Source organism: Panthera tigris, chromosome A3, assembly GCF_018350195.1.
Source record: "Panthera tigris isolate Pti1 chromosome A3, P.tigris_Pti1_mat1.1, whole genome shotgun sequence".
NCBI classification, from domain to species: Eukaryota; Metazoa; Chordata; class Mammalia; order Carnivora; family Felidae; genus Panthera; species Panthera tigris.
The window spans coordinates 45,848,605-45,871,274 of record NC_056662.1 but is presented as its reverse complement, the minus strand read 5'-3'; the positions used below and the strand labels follow the sequence as shown (position 1 = coordinate 45,871,274).

Here is a 22,670-nt window from a genome sequence, read left to right as displayed (position 1 = left end):
CACAGAGGACCCACGCTGAAGAGGAGCACTTTGGACTGTCATAAGTTACTACTGTAACCTGCTGGTTGTCCATTCGGGGAGCATTTTAACATATAACTAACATAACTTTCAATCATAACATCATCTAGGTTTACTTACACTAAAGCAGCCCAGGGTCTTATTAGAAGCTAGCTTATCCATGAGGGATGTTCCCACAAAAAGGAACCACAGGAAAACACTGAAGATAAATTTAGACTGCTGAGAAAACCAGTGTCCTCACTAGACTTAAGGTTTTAACAAACGTTTCACATATATTTGTGTATATTTGTATTTCCCAAAATGTGTCTCACAGAACATTAATTCTGTAGGCCATTTATAGGAAGGATTCCATTTTCAGATAGGAGATTATTTGAAACTCTAAATTCACACTTTTAAATGGTTCATTTACAGGGCGCCTGGGTGGCTCAGTCTGTTGAGTGTCTGATTCTTGACTTTGGCTCAGGTCATGATCCCAGGATTGTGGGATCGAGCCCAGACCTGGGCTCTGTGCTGAGCATGGAACCTACTTGGGATTCTCTCTTTCTTTCTGCCCCTCTCCCTGCTCACACGTGCTCACTCTCTAAAATTAAAATAAATAAATTGTTCATTCACTGAAAGTTCTAAAAGTCTTTAGCAAGCTCCAGAGCACTGTGCTGGCTGTAGAGAGAAAGAGGGGTCAAATAGGGTTTGGTCACAAAACACGTATTCCTTGACATATCTTCTGGGTGGAGCACTGCACAGAGCAGATTTGGGGAAATGCTGCATCAGCTCATCAATACCTGTGAGAGCACACCAAGGGAAGACTTCTCTGGTGATGAAGGACCCTGCAATGTCCTCAACCGTGGGCACCTCAGGCTTATGGTGCATAAGCCCTCACAGAGACATCCGGCCTCCACCAGGGAAAACTCCAGGAACTACTTCATTAACTTCTTCATGGGACTAAGTAGAAGTTCCTAAAATATCATGGAACTCTCCTTAAGATTCTTTTTTGATAAAGTAAACATCCTTCTGGATTCAAACCATCCACTGAGTTTTCAAGTGGAAATTTCCTGCAGAAACTAATTTAGCAGTACTATGCAAAGTACTGTCTATGAGAAATTATGGCAGCAAAAGGCTTGGGTGGGTCTTGGTCCCAAGTGGTTACTACAGTTCAGGAGGTAGCATTCATGTATTGAGTGTGTAGTACATGCTTGGTGCTTTCACACACATGACCTCATTTCAACTTTAGGACAACTTTTCCAGGTAGTATGTCTTTCCCAATACAGAGGCTCAGAGGGGTGGAGAAATAGAGCAGGGAGTAAAGAGCTGACATAGACAGCTGATGCCAAAGCCCAGGCTCAGCTGCCACATCTCTCCCAGAGGACAGCCCCTGGAATATTCTTTTCCTTTGGAATACTCTAGAAGGAATGCAGCTCATACAACAGGAAAGCCTCAACAAAATTATTATGAAGGGGGTGGCGGACTGTATCTTAAGCCAAACAGGACACCTGCCCTACTCTACCAAAGGCCAAATCTCCAAATAATTATGCCAAAAGTCACAAAGACCTAATAAAGAGACGATGGTCAAGAACTTGGAGACTGAACTAATACAATGTTATATGACAATTATATCTGGAAAAAAATGAAAAAAAAAAAAGAACTGAAGATCAAAGTAACTTCAGTGACACATGGTACAATATAGTATTAAGCAGAGCCAAGGTGCCTGAGGCCCTCAGACATCAACTTCATGGGAAGTCTGGTGGGTCTCCACAGAGGAGAGTGTGGTAGCCAGGACAGAAGGCAATGCTCAAACAAAGTCACTGGCTTTGCAAGTTTTTTTTTTTTCTTTCACATTTCCCAAGTTAGTTTATGACTACTACTTTGGCATAGAACCAGGCGCAAGGCATTTTTTTTTTAACTGCCAACTATCAATGGGTCAATGGCATGATGATGGAATTGCAATTTCTTTAAAGATTCTAATGGCAAATAATCCTTGTTACCTCTAGGCTTGTCACACCCCTTTCTTCAGGAAGAGGAGAAAATTTTGAAAGCCCAGTATTTAACTATCTCTTCTATTCTAAAGAAAGTCTATGAGAAAATACCTTCTGCATTAATTTGGGGAAGAGTCATCTATATGCAAGGGATGATTCCAAAGAATACTGGAGAAGTAAGAATGGGTAAGTGGATCATTTCCTGGTTTCCACCCAATAAGCCTTTGTCATTTCATCTGAAATAACTTCAGGGGTCATTAGATACTTGTGCATTCAAAGGTAAATTGCAAAGGAAAAGCATCTAAATGACTTCTTGGTTATTTGCAGTTTGGAATCATCCATACTTCTATTAATAAGAAGAGACTCTACCAGAGTTCTCTCAAAACGAAGAATAAGAAAGCAATAAATATCTCGCTGGGAAAAGGTTTAAAAGAAAAGAAAACCTCTGCATTTTGGAGTGAAATATTATCTGATGCAGAATATATACAATAATTGCTCTACTATAAACTCCCTTTGCAAAACCAGAGTTCATCACAGAAACATGGGCGTAAAAAATTAATCATGAGGCCATGAATTGTATTGCCATAAAGGAAAGCCATTCTTTTCTGCTTATAAACAACAAAACTACCACATATGCAGATGCATGCCTCAGTACCTCCGTGCAATGGTGTATTTACTTGTATAAATATTTAAAGTCAGACCTTTGAATTTCTAATGAAGTAGGACACCACTTTACAAAATAAGGTACTAGTAAATTTAGATGTATGACAAATAGAACTCTGTTCAGAATACTAATTGCTGCTGTTGATATTCTAAAACTAAAAAAAGTAATGATATTCAGATTCCATATAAACAAGCCTAATACATGTGCAGAAATCTTAATAGGTCTTGATGAAGCCTTACTGCTAAAATTGTTAAATTATCAGACAGGCTAACCACCTCCTATTTTTGGTTAGTTTTAAGTTATCAGAGGTACAAGACAAGCTTCCCAGATGGCATTTCCCCCTCCCTGCTCTTATTTTAATAATACACATTCAATTATCACAGGAAAGAAAAGAGTAACATCAGAAACATCTGTAGTTTGCCATATAATGACTGGGTGTTCCCCATGGAGACTGACCTTGTCACCCAGACGCAGGTGCTGAAAGGCTGTGTGATGGGGGTGCTCACATGTGTAAATGTAAGACACGATTATGAAGAATTCAATAGACACGGTTATTTTCCACCTTAGTTTATGTTAACGTAAACTCACACATCCTGCTCTTACAATTTAATCTCCTGCTCCAGCATGTAGCAGTTGAATATCCTTGCTCTTAGCGGAGTCCACAAACCACTAACCTAGAAGGTTCTGATTACATAATAAGGTTGAATCCTGTGTTTGAAACTCACAGGCGACCGTAACTTTACCTGTGATGGGGATCTTTGCTGCCACGCTTTCTTCCCTGGTCTCGTCTCCACAGCCACTGGAAACTTCTAAAAACAGAACACATGATGATAAAAGTGTATTTCAAGGATATATTTATGGAGTAGACCTTCGTCCTTTTATTTTAACTGCCATTCCTTTTATTTTCATTGCCTCTCCATGTCCGTTTTTTGATTAGTTTATTTATTTTTTTGTCTGAAATAGTACTGTTTCTAAAAGGAAACTGATTCTAAACCAAAAGTTCTCTCTATGCTGTCTTCAAGCAAAATAATTTAGCGTGGCATCTATCAAATTCAAATGGGGCTTAAAACAAGTAAGCTTCAGGGCGCCTGGGTGGCGCAGTCGGTTAAGCGTCCGACTTCAGCCAGGTCACGATCTGGCGGTCCATGAGTTCGAGCCCCGCGTCAGGCTCTGGGCTGATGGCTCGGAGCCTGGAGCCTGTTTCCGATTCTGTGTCTCCCTCTCTCTCTGCCCCTCCCCCGTTCATGCTCTGTCTCTCTCTGTCCCCAAAATAAATAAAAAACGTTGAAAAAAAAATTAAAAAACAAAACAAGTAAGCTTCAAATCCTGCACATGTATATCAACTGCTGAGTATGTCCTGAGCAACTCACAGCTCTCTTGGAAATACCATCACAGCAGTTTACTGGCATGAATTGACAGTAACACTAAAATTATCACAATTTCTGGACACTAAACATTGGCTATTAAATTTGGCAGGCATAAATTCAGATTCTTGGTCATCTGTTTAGACTTTTATGAGGTTCCATTACAATTAAAAAGAATGTTTACAAATTATGAGTAAATTTTACTAAGTGATATCAAAAACTTCACAGTATTGTATGGAATCATTTTAATGGAATCATCTTCATCTTTGTGACACAATCAAAATGATCTACTGTCAAGAGGTTAGTTTTGCTAAGATTTCATTACTTATGAAAACTTATTTTGTTGGAAATTCAGCAGAACTGCAGACCTACGATTAGGTTTTCCATTCCTGTTAGACTAAAGGAAAACAAATACATTTACTAAAAGGTGGCTTAAAACAAGTAAGATATTATGCATATTAAAATCAGAGGTATTCTCTGGTCAGCTTAATTTTATACGTATACCTTGAGAAAGAGGGTGTTATGGTGACTTTGAACGCATTTCTTCTGTGGACAGAATTTGTAACAATAGTTACCTTGTTCCCTTGTACGAACACTGTTGAGCCACAGAGTGGGCTTTGCTTCCTTTATTCCACTATTGTCATTCAGAATAGATGGCAGACTGCAAGATGATTCATTACTGTGAATAGCTGACCTATCATCACACTCTTCTGTAAGGGCTTTTTTCAATAATGCCGTTGCCTACAGTGTTTAAAAGAAAGCACAAAGAAATAAAAACAAACTCTAGTCACATTACCCTTGGTCTCAAAAACCCAGCCTTCAAATGTAAGTTCAGGTTAAGCTTTACTTGGGATTTAATTTGCTTCCTGACATTTAACTGAAATTTAAATGTCTTCAAGATAAGACAACATCTGATTATTTTCCAGCATAATTTCTTTACAACAACTTGCACTTGCAGTGACACCTTTTTTGAGGACTTACAGAATGCATAAGTGTTGACTCGTGAAGTATGTATATGAGATGTGAGCATCTCTGTTAATCTGGGCTTGTTTATCCAAGATTTACTCTTTCATTGCATGAATCTGTTTTTCGGGCATGTAAGACAGTTGGGTTTGGAAAGTAAAAGAGATCTGGAAAAATGTGACCTTAAGATATCCCCATCCTTCTATTTTTTTTTATTTATTTATTTATTTATTTATTTATTTATTTATTTATTTATTTTGAGAAAGAGAGTGAGCATGAGTGGGGGAGGGGCAGAGAGAGGGAGAGAGAGAGAGAATCTCAAGCAGGTTCCACACTGCTTGAGCTCAATCTAATGAACCATGAGATCATGACCTGAGCCAAAATCAGGAGTCAGACACTCAACCAGCTGAGCCACCCAGGTGCCCCAATATCCTCATCCTTCTAGAAATGACCCCTGAACTTCCCCCAAACGGGAAGATTACAGAAAAACTTTGTGGCTAAGGAGGATATACTAAAGCAAAAAGAGAACTAATCTTATTCTAAATCATAGTCTTCAATCAAGGATAAAGACACTCTGCACTTTGCCCCTCAGTCTGCTGGGGAGCTTGGGAAACTTGCCCACCACACTGCCTATCTGTTTTCAAAGGGCCCTGAAATGTCTTACCTGTATCAGCTCATGCCTCACGGGCAGGCAGGTGGCACAGATTTCATCATGGCCAACTTGAGCAGTGGAGAACAAGTGGCAATTAACAGGACAGGTTAATACTCACGTCTATTCGTCAGGTCAGCACTCTCCTCCCAAGAAATAAAAATACACTGCTAACAAGAGGTAACCAATGATGACATCACCTCCTTCCAGAGAATATGTTTTTACCTCTCTTCCTACTTAGAACTGATGATTTGCCCAGTCTTTTGGCAGAGGAAAACGAGGTGGTGGTGCTGACCTATCACTGGTATCAGACAACAGGAGTAAACACAGGGTGGTGTTGAACCCAACCTGTGGGAAATGAACACAAGACTCTAGAAGAGTGGAACTGCACAAAGCCTCACAGGTTATCTTTAGTCTAAGTGAAAAGTGGTAAAACCATAATTATCTAGTAAACAAGAGGGAAGATAATAATCTTTCCTTGTGATTAATATGAAAGAAAGTGAAGATGCCCTGACAAAGGGAATTACTGAGGCAGAACATGGAAGATCCAGCCCTGTGAGTTTGGCTTGGAACATACTTTGAGGTCACTGCTATCAGCCTTGACATTCCTGCAAGGTTCTTGCCTTCTGCCTTTCCTAGGACCAGCTGGCCTCCTGGACTCATGCCCATTATAGAGGATTTCCATGATTGTAGAGGATTTAAGGAGTTCTGGCCTAACTTTGCATCAAGTTAGACTTATAGCAAGGATCTGTCTGTAGTCCACTTCTAGTAACCAGGTGCTTTTCCTCTATTTATTTAAATTAGTCCTTGATTTTACTCTTACTCCAGTTATGGTAACTCTGTACTGGGATGATCTGCACAGTATCTGTGCTTCTGCAGACTAGAGTTCAGGTGTAGAGTCCTGTTTCCAAAGCTCAAGCGAGAGCTGGTTCCCATCACTGGCTGCTATAGTGCCCTAATTCCAGTTGCCTACATGGACCACTGTGCTGCACCTGCTTCCAGAATCTGTCCAGGAAGAGAGGTATAAAGAGTAGGACCACCTCTTTGAACTGCCATCTCTCTGTCATTATGGTCTCTGGACCATTCCAGCATGTCTCAGTTCTAGATCTCCACCCATCCTGATCTAGTCTCTTCCCCCAGAGAGTTAAGCTCCAATTCTGTGTCCCCAATAATGCTGGCTATGTGAAAAGCATTTTAGAATGTGAACAAAATGAATTCGCCCCAATTCTGTAGTGAAAGCTGTACATTTCTTTTTCTGATAGTTAAAATAATCCAAACATTCTGAAAGAGCCTCAAATATGCATTTCTTCCCCATCTTACCTTATGCAATAGCTGTAACTAATAATTTCTTGGCATGACTTCATAATAGCCTCTGTCTTAACACATATCTTAAGAATAGAATTGTTCAAGGGCTATTGAAGCTTCTTGTGCTTTGTGCTGTAGAATTTGCAGACACCAGAAACTGGGGTTGCCAGTGATTCAAACTACTTCTCACTAGCTCCTCAGAGATGACACATAATTTATCTCACTGGTTTATGCATCCCTTTTCATAGAAGGGATCCCTTCCATGAAGCAAATGGGATCCCTTTTGCTTTAGCTGGGTTCCAACTGGGTCTCAAAAAGAACACAGAATAAAATGCTATACTAATACAGTAAATTTCTTTCTAATAAGTCCTTATATGCTTGATAACCATACAGCACTACCACTAGTTCTATACCAAGCACCCCTCGTCTTTCACTCCAGAGAGGTAAGTAGAGTGATAGGAATACTGCAGGTTTTTATTTATTTTGTACATTTCATGCCATTTATCTTTACTCAATACTCCTGTCTCTGGAATTTCTCTTACTTTTTTTCATAGAGACATTTACTAAAAGGACTCATCTTCTAAGATAAGTCTATAATTTCTCTTTTTTTCTAAGTTTATTTATTTACTTTGAGAGAGAGAAAACAAAGTACATGAGTGGGGGGGGGAGAGAGAGAGAGAGAGAGAGAGAGAGAGAGAGAATCCCAAGGAAACTCCATGCTGTCAGTGCAGAGCCTGACTCGGCTCAATCTCATGAACTGTGACATCATGAGCTGAGCTGAAATCAAGAGTCAGATGCTCAACCAACTGAGCCACCAGGCACCTCTATGTCTTAACAATGAATTTTTTATATCTGTAAAGATTTTTGGTAGAGGGTCAAATTATAACATAAGAATGGCTAGGTTGGCTTTACTGGATCATGGAGCCAAGAGAGAGCAGATGTGCCCACTGGGTCATCTGCAGAGGAATCCACAATATAAGGCCCTAAAAGCAGGGAATAATGATAAGCAGGACAGAAAGAAATGTCAGCCTCAGACAAGGAACAGTGAGAAAGTTTAAAGTCAAAAAAAACTTCTGCAGAGTCAGAAGAAACATCTGTAATACATTCTCAAGACGTACTGTTTGCAGACCTTTCAGAAGGGCATATTTCTAAGGAAGCCCCCAGTTTGAAGCAGTTTGCAGTCTGAGGCCACAACACTAACCAGTACCTGCAAAGGAACAAAAGCCCAGAGAAGAGAGAACAAGCTACTTTACACAGCTCATGCTGGGACTGAATGGGCTCTGCAAATTGGAGCTCTCTATGTGAAAAATGTCACCAGACAACAACTTTACTAGCGGCCTCCTGATGGTGCTTATGAATGGACTATGCTTGGGTTTCAACTTACCCGTTAGCGAATAAAGGCTATCTTTGATTTCATACATTTGGAGCCTAGGAGGGAGATGGAGACTGTCTCACTTCTCTCAGTTGTCTGATGCCTAAGTCAATACCAACAAACTAGTCCCCTCACTTTTCTGGCTTCCCAGGAGCCAGGAGAAAGACACACACTGTTTTCAGGATGACTGATGGTGGTAGCTCCACATTTCAGATCTTATGAAAGATAAATCGTCCCATGAATTATATTCAGCAGGATACCTAGTTACTGGTTCAACTCTACTAGAATTTTTCTCAAAGTCCGGTTTAAATATGGATCCTGCTAGGTCTAAAATCCCAAGAGTCGTCTCTTAATTTATATCCAGAAACTTATCAATTATGATATTCACATGCATAGATAAATGAAGATATTACTGGAAAAGACATTATGTCCAAAACACCATTAAAAGAAATGAAAGGAGAAAATCAAACTGCTCCAAATATTGTAACAAATTGTACCAATTTATATTAAAAAAGTTCCTACAAGTCAGTAAGAAAAAATATTTCTAATCTAATAGAAAAATGAGCAAAGAACACGGACCTGCAAATTATAAAAGAAGAAATACAAATGGCTAACAAATAGGTAGGGGAAAATTTGACCTCAACTATAATGTAAAGGTCAAATGAACAAAAAAATTGGATGTCATTTGCACTTCTCAATGCTGGTGCTAAAAAAAAAAAAAAAAAAGTCTGTAGTATCCAGTTTCATAAAAAGTTCACAGAAATGATATTTTCATTCATTCCTCATAACTGATGACCCTTCCAGAGTGAGATGTACCAGTGCATAGCTATAGCCTGAGAGATGCACACACCCTCTGACTTGACAGTTCCACAGCTAGAAATTAATCCTAAGGAAATAGCATAAACAGTTGTAAAATCTGAATTACTCAGATGTTCTTTGAAACTTTTTTTTACTAGAGTAACAATTAAAAACAAATGTTAGGGGCGCCTGGGTGGCTCAGTTGGTTGAGCATCTGATTCTTGATTTCGGCTCAGGTCATGATTCCAGGGTCGTGGGATCGAGCCCCGTGTTGGGCTCTGTGCTGAGTGTGGAGCATGCTTAAGATCTCTCTGCTCTCTCTCTCTATGACCCTGGCCCCAGCTCACGCTCTCTAACAATTAAAAAAAAAAAAAAAAAAAGAAACCACAACAACAAACAAAAGCAAACAAAACAAAACAAAAAAACACAAATGTTCAACAGAAGTGTGGTTAAAGAGACTGGAGTATTCACACAGAGGTCTCAAACATCCATACAGATGTTTGAAATGATGTGATGTGATGATATGAAGGGAATGTGATGATATGAAGGGAAGTTCACTTGTGACAAGTAGGAAAAAAAGAAGCTTTGTACACAGTCAGTATAGCCCACACTTGTCAATACATTAAATATTAAAAACCACACACTGCAATTTCAATTGACAATTTTCTTTTATTCTTTCTGTTTACCTTAATATTCCAAGTTTGGAAGTTTTTTTGCTGTTAGTTTTTTGGTTTTTTTAAACTTATGCTAGCCCTAAAAGAATGTGATTTCTGTGATAGGCAGTACAAATACAACAGAAAGGGAATGTGAAAGCATCTAGTAAAAATAAATCCTGCTCTATATGTAAATCAGTGCTATTAATGCTGATACAAAAAAGCAAGAGACTTAGGGCTGTCAACAGCACATAACATTTTCTCCTAATACACATATTTAACTGACCTTCCTCAACAACCTCACTTTTGCACACCAAAAGTAATTTTTCAGAGTTTAAAATGAAATGCTCTTAAGTTATAGGAGGGGAAAGGGATAGAAAGAGAAGGGGATTTTATCTATGGAGCAATTGGAAGAGAGGGGGAAGTATTCATACAAGCCGGTAAATGAGTATTCAAGAGATAAGATAAAAAAAACAAAAAACAAAAAACAAAACCAAAAAAACAGGCCATCATTTAGGAAGAGTTTGAAGGGATTTCTGTGACCAGTCACCTGTCTCTTCTGGCAATGTGTGTGTGGTAGGGGACAGGACTGACCTACTGTATGAATGATACCAACATGCCCCTCTGCTTTTGCGTGGAGAAATTCTCTTGGGTGGAAAGAGACATCACTTAGGAGAAAAGGAGTATTAAGGCACTTTGTGTTTTAATGAAGCACCCAACTCATTTTTTTTTTTGGTCCACATAAAGTAATTACAAATTTTTCTGATTTAAAAGCATGCAGCTCAATTATGTAATTACCTAATAGGTTATGCAGGTGCTGTGGATCTTATCTGGTCTCGAGGGGACATAATCTGAGTTTCGGTGGCTTTAATGATGTATTTACTCAAGAGACGGGATTGACTCCAGCTGACAGCAAAGGGACCCACAGGTAAACATCATTTACATGTGGCTGTTTAATTAGCCATTTACCCAAGAGATCAAAGTAAATATTTCTGAGCTTCATTAGATTCTTAACCAAGTAATTTCTAGCAGAGCTTCCTTAAATTTTGAAAATCTCTTAGTTTCACAATTTTTATCTATGGGGAACTATTTAACTGATACTATTTACTAAATGTGTGTATTGTTTCAATGCAGAGAAACAACTCAAAGACACTTGATTTTGCTAATTGTGACAAGATGATGTGTGAACGAAGTAAGTCCTAGGACTCACAAAAGCATTTTGTCATAAAGTTCACAAGGCCTGTCCTGCTCATGTCATTTTGGTAATGTACTTCTCTCAGGCTGTGCATTTCTTTGGTCCCAAACTAACAGAAATTGCCTGCTTACTTCTATTTTTAAGGACAGACTTTGTCATTAATTTGTTGGTAATTTTTTTGATTGTCACTAATATGAGATCAGGATCATTTAAAAAGGAACAAAAAAACCTACCAGGGGACTCTCTCTAGAATAAAGAAAAATTTTAAAAAGGGGCATCTGGGTGGCTCAGTCAGTTGAGTGTCTGACTCGTGATTTCAGCTCAGGTCATGATTCCAGGGTCATAGGATCAAGCCCCGTGTTCAAGGGCTTATGATTTTCTTATGCTTGTGATTTCTCTTAAGATTTATGATTTTCTCTGTTTCTCCCTCTGCTCCTCTCCTCCATTCGCACTCTCTGTCTAAAATTAAAAAAAAATTTTTTTAAAGAATCTAAAAAAAACCTGCTAGGGGAGGCATACTATCATTTGAATCCTAAGCTATTAATTGGGCAGCCCCCTTTCCATTAATAATGGAGTTTTTATTTGAAAAACCATGACTGAATTGTCTGGAACTTGGGACATGTTTTCTAATATGAACAACTTAAAAAAATAAGATGATTAGATAGCAAAGTGAAGTAGACCAATACTTCTTTCACCCCTTTTTAAAAAATGTTTATTTATAAACTCAAAATGGTTGAAAGACCTAAATGTAAGACAGGAAGCCATCAAAATCCTAGAGGAGAAAATAGGCAAAAACCTCTTTGATCTTGGCCACAGCAACTTCTTACTCAACATGTCTCCAGAGGCAAGGGAAACAAAAGTAAAAATGAACTACAGGGACCTCATCAAAATAAAAAGCTTCTGCACAGCGAAGGAAACAATCAGCAAAACTAAAAGGCAATTGACAGAATGGGAGAAGATATTTGTAAATGACATATCAGATAAAGGGTTAGTATCCAAAATCCATAAAGAACTTATCAAACTCAACAACCAAAAAACAAATAATCCAGTGAAGAAATGGGCAAAAGACATGAATAGACACTTCTCCAAAGAAGACATCCAGATGGGCAACGGACACATGAAAAAATGCTCAACGTCACTCATCATCAGGGAAATACAAATCAAAACCACAATGAGATACTACCTTGCACCTGTCAGAATGGCTAACATTGACAACTCAGGCAACAATAGATGTTGGCAAGGATGCGGAGAAAGAGGATCTCTTTTGCATTGTTGGTGGGAATGCAAGCTGGTGCAGCCACACTGGAAAACAGTATGGAGGTTCCTCAAAAAGCTAAAAATAGAACTACCCTATGACCCAGCAATTTGCAATTCTAGGCATTTATCCACGGGATACAGGTGTGCTGTTTCAAAGGGACACATGCCCCCCCATGTTTATAGCAGCACTACTGACGATAGCCAAAGTATGGAAAGAGCCTAAATGTCCATCAATGGATGAATGGATAAAGAAGATGTGGTGTATATATATACAATGGAGTATTACTCAGCAATTAAAAAGAATGAAATCTTGCCTTTGGCAACTACGTGGATAGAAGTGGAGGGTATTATGCTAAGTGAAGTTAGAGAAAGACAAAAATCATATGACTTCACTCATATGAGGACTTTAAGAGACAAAACAGATGAACATAAGGGAAGGGAAACAAAAATAATATAAAAACAGGGAGGGGGACAAAACAGAAGAGACTCAGAAATATGGAGAACAAACTGAGGGTTACTGGAGGGGTTGTGGAGGGGGGATGGGCTAAATGGGTACGGGGCACTAAGGAATCTACTCCTGAAATCATTGCTTCACTATATGCTAACTAATTTGGATGTAAATTTTAAAAAAATGTTTATTTAGTTTTGAGAGAGAGAGAGAGTGCACAAGTGGCGGAGGGTAGAGACAGAAGGGGTAGAGGATCTGAAGCAGACTCTGTGCTGACAGCAGCAAGCCCAAGGCAGGGCTCAAACTAATAAACCATGAGATCATGACCTGAGACAAAGTCAGAGACTGAGCCACCAGGGCGCCCAATACATCTTTCACCCATGACATGGCTGAAATGTGAAGTACTTGCAGTGAATGGAATGAATGAAAAACACTGTTGTTATAAAATAGTACTAAATAAAATGGACAATAAAACCTGAGAAAATCTTGCTTAAGAACTACATTTATCAACAGATATGGAATGGACCTGTTTTTCCTTAAGAATATTGTTCTTTATTTACTGAGTCCCACAAAATGCAGTAAAATGCAAATGTGTGTGGGAAGGATACATACAAGGTTATCTGTGAAAAGGGAAATGGGATCCATGAAAGGCACATGGGGGCTGTGTCTATATCTGCAATAATTTATTTCAGAAGAGGAAAGGGGGGAGGAAGCAGGTAAGAGGAGAAAGAGGAGGGGTAGGGCGATGGGGGAGGGGAGGCAGAAGGTGAGGTTTGAAACAAATATGGTGCAATGGTAACAACATCCATGAACTTGGGCAGGCATGGGATTGTTGAGATCATTATATCATTCTATGTGCATATTTTGAAATGCTTAAAGTCTCTCTCCTCTCTTTTTTAAAGAGGCGAGGAGTGGGGGGAGGTGCTTGGTAAGGGCTGAAGGTGCTCTGAAAGGTTTGTGGGGGCGATGGCAGAAGCTCTGGACCACAGTGACACAGACATGTGACTTTGGTGCAGAGGGGGCAAGGCTTGCCTCCAGGAGGGACACATGTCGAATCCTTGAACTTTGAACATGATAAACATAAAAACTTAAAAGGATCAAAGCCAGAAAACCCTACATTACAAAGATGAGAAAATATACTTTGAGACAAAACACACTGACAAGACAATAAATTTAGAGGAAGTGCCACCTCTCTCAATAGATGGCCTTCTAGGGAACAAGGAAGACTACAATGGGCACACTTTAGACCTGGGCTTCTGGGTCCTCCCTAGTGCTCCTCTAGGGGATCTACTCCATCGCTTTCCTCTTTCTGCTCAGCATCTTCACACTCACCCTCGGGTGCCTCCTTGTCTGTCTGGTCAGAACCATTGTAGGGGTCCCTCCTCTGCCTTCTCAGTCCAAATCCAAGGGGGTACAATTCCCTAAGGCACTGCAGAAATCTTATTACAGCCCTGCTCAAAAAGCTCTCAGGGCTTTCCAGGGTCTAGTAAAGCAAACACAAACTCCCTACTTGTGCTGGATGGTCACTGCACACAGGGCCCAGCACTACTTTGGACCTTCTCGCCCACCACCCCTGGCCTGAAGCCTGCCTTTCAGCCAGGAGGACCAGAGCTTGGCTCTACTTCCTGGGTCTGTTCTTTGGCTCCTAACAGCCCTTCCCTGTCACCCCTGCCCCTCCCTGCCTGATGCAACCCCCTGCAATCTTAGCCTGTCAAAATTCTGTCTTTCTCTCTTTTTTAAAGTTTATTTATTTATTTTGAGAGAGAGAGAGAAAGAGAGAGAGCACAAGCAAGGGAGGAACAGAGAGAGAATCCCAAGCAGGCTTGGTGCTGCCAGGGCAGAGCCTGACTCGGGGATCCATCTCACAAACCATGAGATCATGACCTGAAATCAAGAGTCAGACACTTAACTGACTGAGCCCCATTCTGTCTCTCTTTTAAGGGTCACCTCAATACTTCTCTACTCCCTCCACTGTAAAGTCTGCCTCACTTGTTCTCCAGATGGCTTGGCTCCTTTTACTGGAGGCCCATATTCTCTGATATTTTCTTATTACACACATCCTATTATGCCATTTCCCAGAAGGAAATGTTACATTTTATTTATCTCTTTCCCTTCAATGGATCTGGGCTGGTACCTTTATACAGAAATGGATTGGTACATATTTGCTGAATTAACATGTATGATTGCTCAGTATTTTTTGTTATTTATTTTTTAGAGAGAGAGAGTGTGTGAATTGGGAGAGGGGCAGAGAGAGAGAGAGAGAGAGAGAGAGAGAGAGAGAGAGAGAGAATCTTAAGCAGGCTCCACATTCAGTGGTGAGCCTGATTTAGGGCTCAATCTTCCAAGCACAATCTCTCAATCGCAAGATTATGACCTGAGCTGAAATCAAGAGTCAGACACTCAACCAACTGAGCCACCTGAGCAACGGGTGCCCCAGACTGTATTTTTAAAGTATAGAGTGGGGAAAGAAAACCAGAATGCTACAAGATGCTTCTAAGTTACTTGGAAAATGTTGTGGTCATTATGCTCAGTTAGGTTACCTCCAGGATCTGAATGTAGGAAGTTGGGATTCCTACACAAAACTCTGCACAAAAGGCCTGAGATCAGAAAGTGTCAACAAACAAACCACAAAACCTCACTTATTACATAACATTTTTTTCCAAATATTTTAACCATGTTTAAGAAGGTGACTTATTTCCTCAAATGAATCATTTGTATAATCTTGAAACTTCATTTTTTTTTTTAAATAAAAATTACTAACCCTTGTCATCTGGTTCACTTTTTTGACTGGGAAAACTTCAGATGGCTTAACTACTACTTCTCTGATAGAATTATCATGTTCTTTCAAGGTGGCAACATGCTGACCTGGTGCTTGTTCAGATCTATAAAACAGAAACAGGAGACACATTAGACATTGGCAGTATTGTGTGACTAAATGAGATTCCTTCATTTTTAAAGGCCCCATAATCAAGCTAGTGAAGGATTATTTATTCAGAAAAGTCAGGAACCTAATATATTCTAGACTAAGGTAATTTTCAGAGTTCAGGTATGTTTTTTAAAAATTTATTTTGGTTATGATTTCATTGTTAAATGAGCATTCTCAACTTTGACCACATACTGGAACCACCTGGGGAACTTTGCAAAATCTAGGTGCCTGGTGCCATCACTAAAGGATCTAGTCAAACTGGGCTTGGGTGTGGCCTGGCCATTGGGATTTTTTTTAAAGGCCCTCAGAGTGGTTCTAATATATAGTAGCCATGGTTTCAAATCATGGGATAGATAGTCCAGCTCCTCTTACGTGTGGTTAAGAGAAACCCATCACATTTCTTTCTGAACAATAATTTATCCTTGTTATACTCTCACTAAGGTCTACTTGTAATTAAAAAGCATTGAGATAATATTAGTAAAGAGTTAAAAAGTGAGCATGTATTATACGTGCAGACTCTGGCATGTAGTACATCTCTAGGGTAGGAGATGTACGAGATGAGCCTGGAACATCTGGGCATCACAAAGTAAGGAAACTCTCAGAGGCTACTGAGTCATGTTAAAAGGCCTCAGAAGCTCCCCTGAAGGGGATCCCACTGGCCCAAGATGAAACATTTTGAGCACCAACAACAATAATGACTGCAATGGACTGAAACACAGCAAATATATGAAAATCATGAGTTCATTTAAAAAATAAATAATAAAAAAATACTTAAGTTTTAAAAATAATAAAAACCTTTGGATTCAGCCTTGCAAAGCAAGTACATCTTGTCACATGCTACATGGATGAATCTTAAGGACATTATGCTAAGTTAAATAAACTAGTCATAAAAAGGCAAATACTGTATAATTTGACTTAATGTAAGCCATCTAAAATGGTCAAATTCACAGAAATAGTGATCATAATGGTGCTTGCCAGGGGTTTGGGGGGAAGGAGAAATGGAGAGTTGATTAATGGGTATAGAGTTTCAGTTCTGTAAGACGAAAAAGTTCTGGGGATCTGTTGCACAACAGTATGAATGTACTTCATGCTACTGCACACTTACTTAAAAATGGTTAAAATGGTAACTTTTGTGGTGTGTTTTACCACAATTAAAAATATAAACCAACCAACAAACAAACCTTTGGAGGCTGGTAAGGCAACTACTCATTCTGAAAATTGGTAAGTAAAGGGACAGTATCATTTATCCTGCCTTTGTGGTAAAAAAATGCATTTCAGGGTTACCAAGTAGTTGATGGGCAAAGTTCTTCCAACTAATAAATGCAGAACAAATGAATAAATTAGAAAAGCCACCATTTCTAAGTCCAGATTAATGAATGCATCTAAGAGATGATTATAATTTTGTGAAAATTGTGTAACAGTAAATGCTGTACTAAAGGTATCAGTGTGCCAACACTCGAACCCATGGATCAGTCCCAGCAACACTACCAGTGGGACGACCAGCCATCGTGTGCTGCCTGCAGAGGTGTACCAGAAGTACTAGCGCCACTTATGATGTCGTCTTGCCAAAATAACTGGCCTGGAACATAATCTTGTATTTGTATCAAGCTACCAGTTTATGGGTAATATCACTTGGATCCTAATTCAAACAAATCAAATGTAAAAAGACTGAATCAAAGACTGAGACCATCAAGGCCAACTGGCAAAAAACAGGTATTAGATAAGGAATCTAATTAATGTATTGTATTAATGTATGTACATTACATTACATACATGTATGTATGTACATGTATGTACATTATGTACATTATGTACATGTATGTACATTAATGTATGTACATTTAATACAGTAATGTATTAAATGCTTATATATTAAAGAGATAAGCATTTGTATTTGTAAATGAAATGTTTTGTCTGTTTTAAATGACTCAGGAAAAAAATGTGGGGAAGGGAAAGAGATAACACAAGTCTAAAAAAATGTTGACAATTGGTGGATCGGGATGATGAATGCATGAAATTTCATTATGTTGTTATATTTGCTTTTGCGAATTTTTGTTTCAAAGTAAAAAGTTAAAAAAAACAGTGCATTAATATCTGTGACTTGATTGGAAATGCATAAAAATAAATGACTCAGATTGATGGATAGATGGAAGGATGGAAAGACAGACATAAAACGTCAGTGCAATAAAACGTCAGTGGTAGATATGGGTGGTGGGCATATGGATGCTCACTGTACCATTCCCTTTATTTTTCTGCATGTTTGGAAATTTTCAAAATAAAATGTTTGGGGGGAAAAGTAAGTCTATATACAATTCAGAACCTTCTTTAATGCATCTCAATTGTTATAATCTTTGCTTCACCTAACCAAGACTTGCATAAAGTGGGATGTGTCATGGGGATCCCTGAACTTCTTTAAAAACTTCCTAGAATGATTCTAAAGTTTCTGGCTCGTCTGGTAGAAAGGTCCTTCAGCAAGTTGAATTTCTTAGTTTCTACCAGACTTCACTGAAGTCATAATGCCACCCAATTCCTTTGTTCTGATTCTATATAAATGAAGGAACATCCATTTACATTTGGTTTCACAATAGATTTCACTACTGGGAAAATGCACTCACAGGGCATGAGCAAATTCTAGTCTATTCAACTGTTGTATTTCTTATAATGAGTAAATCAATTGTGTTTCTGGTCTGAAAGCATGTTTAGCTAAATTGAATTAAACTTGAAAACAGGTTGATTTTGGATGAATTAAATTAATTAAATTAGTTGGGATGGATTGAATGAACAGAGACCAATCTCTCTGGTGATTGATACACATGACTTCTGTAGAGGCAAAGCCAAGGCAAGACTCTGGCTACTAATACCCCCACCAACCATAACCATCCCTTGGGTCCTGGGATGAAGAACTTGCTAAGGTTTCCTATAATTATTATACATACTTCACAAAAGGACAAAACCATTAATTGACTTGCAGGGGGTCAAACAGCAAAATGAGCTCCTGAAGGAGGTACAGCATCAAGAATTTGTGACTTTGGAACAGCTAAGTCAAAAATCAAAGCACAAAACCAGGCTTTTCTGCAGATTTATTTCAGGATAGATTGGGCAAGGAGTCCAAGAGTCATGGCTGCCTTTGTATGAAGTGTTGCCCATGGTTCTACATGAATACACCATATCAGAAGATCTGCAAAGTGGTACAAAGGACTTAAAAAAGTTTTTTTTTTAATTTTTCCACCTTGATTGGAAAATTTATAACATCAGTGCCACACAGAAAGAAAAACAAAATTTGGTGTCAGATAAATTATATACTCCTCTAATTAAAATTTTAAATTATTTATTTACTTTTGATAGAGGAGAGAGAGAAAAGAGAGAGAGAGAGAGAGGGAGAACGTGACCAGGGGAGGGGCAGAGAGAGAGAGAAGCATAAAGGGAGAGCCTGAAGCAGGCTCTGTGCTGTCAGCACAAAGCCCAATGTGGGGCTCGAACTCACAAACTGTGAGATCATGACCTGAGCCAAAGTTGGACACTTAACTGACTGAGCCACCCAGGCGCCCCAATATACTCCTCTAATTAAAAATATAACAAAAGAAGAGACTTTAATTAACTTCATATATTTGGACTGGCTTCCAATTAGAAAATTGCAATTAAAACAAATGTACCAGTTCTTCCTAACCACAACTGATTTATAACAGATTGGTAATTTGACCAAAAGTTTTAAATGGAGACAAATTAATAAACAGCCTGAATTTTGTTATGAATACAGGCAGAATAAAATAAAGAGGCTTTTGCATACTGTAACCCAAACAATATAAAGCTGACTCAATTTTTCAGCATGATTTTGAGAGTACAATTGGGCAATTGTATTTGAGAGTAGCCAGTAAAAGAGACAACTAATTAGTTGCGCCTGGAAAAAAGTATAAAGTAATAGGTAGTCTCATTATGGTTTTTGTATAAGATAAAACTACTTATTTAGTAACCATTTTCATTTTAAAATATGTTTTCCTAAAGGCAACAATGAACAGAACTTTTTATCAAGTACCCCAAATGACATGAATCAAATTGTAATAACTCATCATTGTCTAAAATAGTGACTTGATACTCTACCTAATAGGAAGCCTTTCTTTCAAATGAAGGACTTTGAACACTTAATCCTTGATATAGCAAAAATCAATAATGATGATAAGAATCATTTTGTTCTTTTTTCCTTTAAGATGCTTCATTTTATAAGCAGGAATTTGGAGGTCTTCACACTATCTTTTAGAGTATGCTATGAGGCAGGTGTCCCATTCTACACATGAGATTAGAGAGACAGATGTCGATTGCCATGGTTTGGTCAGGGGCACAAACAGGAATTCGGACACACCGAACATGGCTCTACTGAATGGGCTTTAAGGAGTTCATAACCTGTTAGAGGCTTCCCACTCTGCCTGGCTTACACTTCTATGACATCAGAGTCATTAGCAATTGAAGAACAAAAGCACATAATTCTTTCCAAATCTGTGTTTCTGGAATGGTTTATCAAATTGACTAGTCTGATCCAGGGGAGATCACCAAGCATACAGGAATATTTCACTTAGGGGAGTAGCCAGCAATAACTACTGATGTTGAGGGGTGCAGGGGGTGGCTGGAGCAAGGAAGGCAGTGGGGAGCTGGATGCCACGGTTAAAACCATTAGAAGGAATACGTATTTAAAGACTTGACTACTTGTCTCTCACAGGTCATATAAACACTTGGCACTTTTTCTGAAGCTAGAGAGTGAAGCAGTGACAATCTGAACGCATTAAACACTACTATCCCCAGTCACAGTACATGGGACAATTCTAATTGTAACAGAACATAACACTGACATTAGTAACCATTCCTGACTTCTTTATCTGGCTTTAAAAATGATTGTGGTAACCAGTCTTGAAGGCTCCAGATATTAATTTTAAAATTTGTGTTGGTCATAAAGAAGGCTCATTTCTTAGGAAAGGCTGATTTATACATAACTGTAGGTCAATAGTAATGTAAAATGCAACCTTTCATAATGGAAATCAATGCTTTATCATGCATGTTGAGAAACTATAACAAACATCAGTCTAGTAGATGTAGATATTATATCTTCTCACCCACAATCACACTTTGGCAGCCTAGGTTAAGAGAGTCAAACAATGAATCATTTAGTGTAACAAGTCAGTTTGCACAGAGAATTATAAATGCATATATGCTTCCTATGCCACACGTCACACTATGGTTTATGCCAAATAGTATATCAACAGACATAAAAGGCAGTGAGAAAGAAACAGGGGCCCAGGGAAAGAGCCTCACGACACATAAGCACTGAATGACCTATAGAGCACAGAAAGACTCCTCCCAGCCAGCTTCTTCCACCACCTTGTAAAGGAGTATTTTAAGACTGCTGTTTTTTTTATTTCACATGATAAATATATGCCAGAGGATTTTCTTGCCTTTATTGCTTCAGGCTGAAAAGCTATTGAATAGGAAGGTCATTTCCAACATTTTCCATAACTTGGGGATCACTAGTGGAGATGTAGAAGTTGATGTAAATATACTCAGGACTCGTGAAGCTCATCTTGTGGTCTGCGAAATGGAACCATTCGCTTGGCCAAGTTTTCTTGTGACAAGGCCCTTTTAGAGACCATTATTTATTTGACTTCTCACGCCTTAATGGGATCCAATACACACTAGACTTAGGCTGAACTCTACTCTAAAAACTTGTGAACATAAAACAGCCTACAGGGCACATTAAAGATAGAGAATGATATTGGAGGTAAGATAACCAGACCCCAGAAGCCCCTCCCAGGCTCTCAGCCAAACAAGGTCCTTGCAGATGGACTTTCACAGACACCGTTCTGCTGGTCACGCCTGAGTAATCATCTGTTCTCAACTAGTAAATGGCAGGATATATTTTACAAAGAGGAAATAGAGTCAACCCCCAAAATACAAATCAAAGTTAGAACACAGGCAACATTTACGCCACATGAATTAGGAACCCACCAGATAACAGTACTGGATAAACCATTACACACATTACACATTTGTAATTCTATGAACTCAATAAGCAGCCCAATGCCACAAAACTTCTGAGGCCATGAAAAGAAACCCAACTGCCTAAAAGGCGGGTAGAGGGTATGGAATTGGTTTCTAATTGACTTAGGAAAAGTGTACAAGAGTCATGGTTCATATGTGCTGACTACCTTGCAAATAATTAACTCTCCCTCTCTCTCTCTCTCATCCCAGAATTGTGGCCATTTAAGGGATATTTCTGAAATGGTGGCTCTCAAACTTGAGGGAGCAGAGTTCCCTTAAGGGCTCATTAAAACACAAGTGGCCGCACCCACCTCCAGATTCCTGATTTAGTGGGTCCTGGGTGAGGCCTGAGAACGCATGTTTCTAACAAGCTCCTAGGTCTTGTTGACGGTCCAGTGACCCATACCTACAGATTGGAGACCGGTATCACTAGCACGACCTTGGAAATTAAGGAGTGCTTCCCTCCGGGTGGTGGTTATACTGGATGGTATCCTGGGTTGCTCTCGGGTATACGAGTATGCCAAAGGCTACCTGTGCTCCCTCCCCCCTTCCAAAGTAAACCCTTAAAACATTGCTATGATCAGGGATTGAGTGTATATATCCAATTAACAGAAACAAATACATTTACAAAGTAGTAAATGATACAGTTTGTAAGAAAAGGCTAAATTGACAATTATAAGTGACTACCCCAGGGGAGACTGTGTGAGTTCTTCTGTGACCCTTTACATTTGGAAGTGTCTGGGAGCAAGAACAGCCATCCCACCCCGCAGTGATTAATACTTGACTTGCTTTTCATCACTGCCACCCCCAGGTAAGAGTCCTGGGGGCTGGTGAAGGACAGCTGCTCTGCAGGCTTCAAGGTCTCCTTTCAGAATGTCACTGTGATTATAGAGCCTATAAAACAAAACAGGTGCTGCATGAGATGTTTATTTAAGCACAGACGGCCCGCTTCTAGAATCTATAGTGGTTTTCGTGGCTTATTGAAATATATCTGTAATATAATCTAGACATAAAAATGCACCAACTAGACTCTCTCTCGACAAAAATGTAAAATGGGGCAGTTT

The 22,670-nt window shown here is 39.1% G+C and overlaps 1 protein-coding gene across 2 annotated transcripts in view; it reads right to left on the bottom strand.

Annotated features, from left to right (window-relative positions):
- The window catches only part of KIZ (kizuna centrosomal protein), a 143,482-nt gene that overhangs the window by 26,512 nt on the left and 94,300 nt on the right, over positions 1–22,670 (bottom strand). The window contains exons 7-10 of one of the 2 annotated variants that reach the window (XM_042980994.1): positions 22,396–22,500; positions 15,418–15,538; positions 4,592–4,757; positions 3,396–3,461 (exon numbers count right to left, since the gene is read on the bottom strand). In XM_042980994.1, the coding sequence (XP_042836928.1) occupies positions 3,396–3,461; positions 4,592–4,757; positions 15,418–15,538; positions 22,396–22,500 (458 nt within the window). The remainder of the gene's footprint in view (positions 1–3,395; positions 3,462–4,591; positions 4,758–15,417; positions 15,539–22,395; positions 22,501–22,670) is intronic. The other variant, XM_042980995.1, reaches the window with a different exon arrangement.